At 45.1% G+C, this 6,499-nt stretch overlaps 1 protein-coding gene across 1 annotated transcript; it reads left to right on the top strand.

Annotated features, from left to right (window-relative positions):
- The first annotated feature begins 419 nt into the window (after positions 1-419).
- On the top strand, positions 420-4,119 carry LOC124699744 (disease resistance protein RGA4-like). Its single transcript, XM_047231993.1, has 2 exons — positions 420-1,222; positions 1,896-4,119. The coding sequence occupies exons 1-2, from the start codon at positions 420-422 to the stop codon at positions 4,051-4,053; spliced, it is 2,961 nt and encodes a 986-aa protein (XP_047087949.1). The 3' UTR covers positions 4,054-4,119.
- The last annotated feature ends 2,380 nt before the right edge of the window (positions 4,120-6,499 follow it).

The raw sequence follows: 6,499 nt of genomic DNA, 5'->3' as shown, positions 1-6,499 counted from the left end.
TCTAATGATATAATTTTTACATTATATAATTTAAATTATATAGGTCAAACTGGCCACCTAGAAATATGGGAAAGGCTAGTAAACTGAGACGGAGGGAGTAGTATCGTCTCTGCAAACCATTACATTAGCTGAAAATATATTTCGTAATGTATGTCCACATCTCCACGCGGTGACGAGTGACTATGATTTGGGTGAGGGTGGCTCCTATGAGCCAAACAAATCCGCATCCGTGGAGAGGGTTTATCCTCTTGGGTCACACGCGTACAGCCCACAGGATGCAACTCAGTGGCTGGGTTACTAAAAACACAGACGCTGTCATATGCTGCTGCTAGCTCCTAGCTGATACCCACTTTACCCCGTCTCGGTCAACCCTCATTCAGAGGGGGATCTGGGGAAGCTGAGATAGCTGGGAGACGGAGATGGAGGCCACCCTTTTGAGCGGATTCATAGACCTTATCCTCCAGAAGCTCACGTCTTTGGCATCCGATATGTACAAGCTGAAGGGATCCATCAAGGACGACATCAGATTCCTGGAGAAAGAACTCTGCATGATCCATGGCGCAATCGATGCTCACCAGCTCCCTACGTGGAAGGGTGACCAAGGAAGCGTGCTGAGCCTGTCCGTCGAGGAGCTACGGGAGCTGGCTCACCACATCGAAGACTGGATCGACCGCTTCATCTATCAAGCGGCCCTCGAGCAGGACCCGTCGTTGCTCCGCCGGGTTGTTGGCTACCCGAAGGCTATGAAGTCCCGCCAGATGTTGGCCACCGAGCTGCAGCTTCTGAAGAAGATAACGGAGGAAGCGCACATTCGGCAAGAAAGGTACACGGTCTTCGCCGGTCAGTCCTCCTCGATGCAGGCGGTGGCGGAGGAGCCGCCCTACTCCTGCGCTACTGACCCACGCATCCTCGACACGGATCTCGTGGGCATCGACGTTCCCCGTGACGAGCTCCTGGAGCAGCTGGAGGAGAGCCAGCAGAAGCAGCTGAAGGTGATCTCCGTCGTCGGTTTCTGTGGCTCGGGGAAGACCGTTCTTGCCAGAGAGGTGTACAACAGCGACGTCGGCCGGCGCTTCAGCGTACGGGCGTGGGTATCTGCTGCGGACAGGTCTCCGAGGCAAGTGCTCGCCGAGATACTCCAGAAGCTCGGTAGGCCGGTATCGGATAGCTCACATGTTGGCTCGCTTGCTGCAGACCTCAGGGAACACTTGCATAAGAAGAGGTAAGCTTGTCCTCGTCTGGCTGAGTAAATCTGCTGCATATACCTACACATGCTGAATTTTGACTGCATACTGTACTCATGATTGCGGCTTAATTAGCACCAAAACTTGTTACTGATTGACCCAATCTGGTTTCCAATGAATTTTCCTTTGACATCAATGCATACTTTCCATTACCAGAGTCCAAGATTTGCAAGACTCGCACCGTCCATGTGAAAAGCAAACAACCTCAAACTCCTACTACTAGAACAGTAACTACATTTCATTTATCAGCATAATTTTGTCTAATATGAACAACAAAAGAGACGCACACATCTGTAAATACATAGTTGTCCTTTAGATATGAGTGTTTTCTTTCGATTTGGTAGCTGAGCTGTTGTGATCTGACTGAGTAGTCAACTAGTCATGCTCTGTTCTTCATGTTAGTTGCTTCCCTTGATCCTCTGTCTTGGCTGATATGAAGATTAAGGGTTCATCTGGAAAATGGGGTACCTCTCTATGTCGAACACCATTCCCCCTTTCTTAAGCACAGGGTAAGCCCCAAATATACAGAGTAAATGTTTATTATGAAGCACATGACTATTGGCAACAAAAGCTATGTTTTCTCAGCACGCTTGATAAATTGGAGTGGCGAAATGAATGTCTATTGAATATCATTCCCAATATGTGTTTTAGGTATTTCATTGTAATCGATGATATGCGAACAGATCACTGGAGTGCCATGGAGTCTGCCTTCCCAACAGATAATGGTGTAAGCAGTAGAGTTATAGTGACAACCACTGTGCAGTCAGTAGCTAATGCTTGCAGCTCTGAGAATGGCTACGTGCACAAAGTAAGAAGACTTGGTAAGAAGCACTCAAAACAATTGTTCTTCAAGAAAGCTTGTCCAAAGGAATATTCAGGTTACAATGAGCCAGATTCAGCAGCGGCTCTGAAGAAATGTGATGGCCAACCACTTGCTCTTGTTAGCATGAGCCAGTTCTTCCGGAAAATGGGTTGGCCGACACGACCCATCTGCCAAAATCTGTGCAGGCAGCTAGGCCGCCATCTGGAGAAGGACGAGACCTTAGAAAGGATGCGACGGGTGCTTACCCATAGCTACACCAGTCTGAAAGGCCATGCCCCCAAGGCTTGCTTGCTGTACTTTGGTCTGTTCCCGAGTGATCGTCTGGTCAGGAGGAAGAGTCTGATGAGGCGGTGGTTAGCTGAGGGATTTGTGAAGACAGAATCTTCATCTTGTGAAAACTTTGACATGCTCCTAGATCGGAATATCATTGAGCCCATCGATGTAGGCAGCAACAACGAGGTGAAGACATGCCGAACTTATGGCATGATGCGTGAGTTCATCTTGCACATGTCCACTACCCAGAACTTCAACACCTTGTTTTGCAATGGGGCAGTCGGGCGCAAATATGTCCGCCGGCTTTCCCTACATCCCAATACTCCTAGAATTGGCGCTTGTTTGGACATTGATTTCTCACTTGTCAGGTCCCTTACAGTCTTTGGGGAGGCTGGCGATGCTAATTTTGATCTCCGCAAGTATCAACTGCTGAGAGTCCTAGGTCTTGAAGAATGTACCGACTTGGGAGATGATCATCTCAGACACATATGCAACCTGCTGCTTCTGAAATATCTGGGCCTTGGGAGCGCTTTTACGAGCCTTCCAAAGGGGATTGAAAAACTTAAACTTTTGGAGACACTTGATCTAAGGAGAACCAAGGTGGAGGTACTTCCCATAGAAGTCATCCTGCTACCCTCATTAATTCATCTCTTTGGGAAGTTCAAAATTTCAGACAAAGTAAAGAGAACGAGTGAACTGCAGAAATTTTTGTTGTCAGGAAAATGCAACTTGGAGACGCTAGCAGGATTTGTCACTGATCAAAGCCAAGGATTTCCACAAATCCTGAGCCACATGAAAAAACTGAGGAAGGTGAAGATATGGTGTGAGAGAACTGCAAGTAGCACTAACTTGTCTAATCTTGAGCTTGCCATTCAAAAGTTCATTCATGATGATAAAGAGGAGACCCATGAGTCTCGTTCTCTTTCACTTCACTTCGATGAACACTGCTCCGAAGACATCCTGAATTCCTTAAAAGAACCCTGTTATCTTACATCACTGAAAATAACCAGCAAGTTGCCTGAATTGCCTCAGTTTGTGAAAGCACTGCGTGATCTCAGGGAACTGTGTCTTTCATCAACAAAACTTACAGCCAGGCTACTTGCAGCTTTGACCGAGTTGAGATCCTTGAAATATCTCAAGCTGATTGCAGATCATCTTGAGGAGTTCATTATTAAAGATCAGGCATTTCCAAGACTGCTGCGCATATGTTTCGTACTGCAATGCCCCACATTACCAAAAATCGAGGAAGGAGCTTTGCCGTATCTCATGTCACTTCAGTTGATCTGTAAAGACCTAGTTGGTCTTTCCGACATGAAAATTGAACACCTCCGGTGTCTTAAGGATGTCACTCTTGATCAGAAAGTCACTCCAGAGACGAGAGAAGCTTGGGAAAAGGCTGCTAAGGAGCATCCAAACAGACCAAAAGTTTTGTTGTTCAAGACAATTGATCCAACGGAAAGTGAGCATACAGACCATTCTGTTGATTCAGAACCAGAGGAACATGAGATAGTAGAAGCTTCTGTAGACCTAGAGGAGCCAGAACAAGTTGTTGACAGTCAAATGCTAGTCAATAAGGGATCAGGATCCTATGCCATGACTAAGAAACGGAAGTATTCTGCAGTCCAGTCAAGTTCAAAGGATGAAGCGAGTTCTTCTTTCGATGATATGGGAACGGCACGGTGCCTTCTTGTACCCATTGATCCTGGTCTATGATGCAGGTTAGTTTTGTTCATCTATCGCTCCTCTGTTCTACTTCTTCTGTTCAGTCGTTTTACCTGTCCAGGGACATCTTATATAGAAATTTAGTTTGAGGATGGGATATCCCAGAATTACTTCAACAATGGTCTTAATCTCTCTTCTGGTTTGATGAATGAGGAATATGTTCATGACATAGAAAACAACACTGATACCACTGTTTTGAATTGATTCGCATTTGTCCATTTATTAACTACTTTAAAAAAATTAAAAATAAGAAAATATGTTATCGATTAGTCATGACTTTAGGCCAACAACATTATGGGCCTAAAACAGTGCGTAAATAACTCCTTATGAAATTGGGTTCAGTTTGTTGTTTTCTATGGTTTCTATTACCTACCTTATTACCGAAGTTTAGACAAGAATAATGTCAGAAGTTCACAACTGCCTAAAGAAAAACCTCACAAGCATCAAGTAGATACATGTTCTTTGGGCCCGAAAATCTGCAAGTAATATTTAGTTAGAATGATAAACTGTACAACATATGAGCAGGTGTTTATTTTTTTCAGAGAGCTCAATGTGCACCCTCGTTAAGAGCTTAACATGGTACTGTTCAGAGTTCTGATAATTTTCAACACTAATAGGCGTGCATTGTTTTTCTGTCACTGTATTCATGGCCATATTAGAAAATTAGCAAACGCAATTTCTCCAACGTCTGTGTTGACCTGATGGACACGGCGTGATGAATTGTTCTTAACTGGCAAACTAACGACTGTGTTGGTCTTGCGTTGTACTTCAGCCTTTCGGCTTTCCTTCTATATTACTGATATGTCTTCTAGGACATATTCTTGTCTTTATTCCTCCAATTATTGCATATTTATTTTTATTTTATCATTATTTAGGTCAAAATTCAGAAGATACATGTTTGAACTTATAGGGCACAATTATCACCGAAGGAAAAGGGTGGAATTTGAAGAAATTAAGGAAATAACCTTCAACCAAGAGATCGAAGATTGACAGTGACAGAGGCTATAATGGTGCAGTAGCCTGAGGAGTTCAGGTGCAAGCAAGAGAAGATGGCAGTAGCTCCTATCCCTCATCTTTGACGACATGGCGTGAAGAGGACCAGAAAGTCGGCGTGAAGAGGAGGAACAACAAACATTACAGGTCTTCTTGGAATACAATATATACCACTCCAGAGAGCTTCAAGAGCGGATTTCCTACTGGAGATGCCAACTAAGAATTTAGGCCACGCCACATAAAGAATGATCTGACTCTGTTATTCTATTTAGGATTAGGAATATGTGTAAGTGTAACTAAACCTGCTTTTGACATATCTATCCTATTTTTACTCAAAACAATGCAACTCATTTTACTCGAAAACCATCAAATTAATATACTATCTGTGATGTAGTGACTGCTCGAGGGGTCAGGGGTCATGACAATTGACATCGAATATTATCTCTCCATGACAGCATGGACCCCAGAGTTTTAAATCTGGAAACAGTGTGGAGCCTGGAAGAAATCAAGATGCAGTTACTGAGACAAGTGACGAGTTCTAAATTAAAACATCTGTAAGATTTTTTTGCAAACCTCCACGAACTATTGCCATCAAATATCTGCTTGATTGTCATTCATCCATTCATGTCTTCCTACGAGCATAAAACAGATCAAAGTAGTTGGTATCCTTATGACAAGGTACTAAGAGCATCTCTAGCCGATCCTTTATAATTCAGCTCCTTGTCCAGCCGAGTATTTTTTTTTTAGCTCATTATAATTGGGGTGACTTTTTTTGGGCTTCTACCCCAGCTTTTAGGTCCCAAACGGCTGAAGCCCAAAAGATCAGGTCAGCTTCTGCACAGCTTCCTCCAACCGTGAAATCCATTTTGTGTGTGTAGCGAGAAACTGGTCCCGGGGTTTCCCGAGCTTCTCGCCCCGATCCTGAATCGGTACCCAACTTTGCCCCTTCTTTTTCTTGTTTTTACAGCAGACTGCCACCGCAGGAGAATGTTTGGGAAGTAAAAAAAAAGAAGAAAATAACACGTCGTGAGCCGCCGAACTCCGCTGCCACATCCCACATCTCAATTCCGCCGTTCTGCTTCTCGAGCCTGTATGATGAGCATTCCCCCGTCTCCACCTCGTCGTTACCACCATCCTGGCCGAAGGAATCGGCATGGGACGGCGCAAATCGAGCTCACCGCCCACTTCTTCACCGCCTCTGGTCGCCATGTTCCATTCATGTTGGCGCCGTCCGGCCTCCTGCGCCTTCACTAACCCCTCCACGAGCTTCAGGATGAGTGCATGGTTCGAACGGACCCTCCTCCTTGCTGTCCACTACTCTGTAATGTGCCACCACCGTAAGCCGCCGAACTAGGTCGTTCTGGTGGTCGCCGGCGCCAATTCTAGTGACCACCTGGCTCCTCACCGCCGCCAATCGACGTAGGACTCCGTGGCGCTTCTGATC

Source organism: Lolium rigidum, chromosome 3 (assembly GCF_022539505.1).
Source record: "Lolium rigidum isolate FL_2022 chromosome 3, APGP_CSIRO_Lrig_0.1, whole genome shotgun sequence".
NCBI lineage: Eukaryota > Viridiplantae > Streptophyta > Magnoliopsida > Poales > Poaceae > Lolium > Lolium rigidum.
The sequence above is the reverse complement of the archived record's forward strand: the minus strand, read 5'-3'. Positions and strand labels throughout refer to the sequence as shown.

Excerpts from the sequence above, each read along its gene's own strand:
- LOC124699744 (XM_047231993.1), top strand. The coding sequence starts at position 420 with ATGGAGGCCACCCTTTTGAGCGGATTCATAGACCTTATCCTCCAGAAG. Across the intron at positions 1,223-1,895 it reads GAACACTTGCATAAGAAGAG|GTATTTCATTGTAATCGATG; the intron begins GTAAGCTTGTCC and ends TATGTGTTTTAG.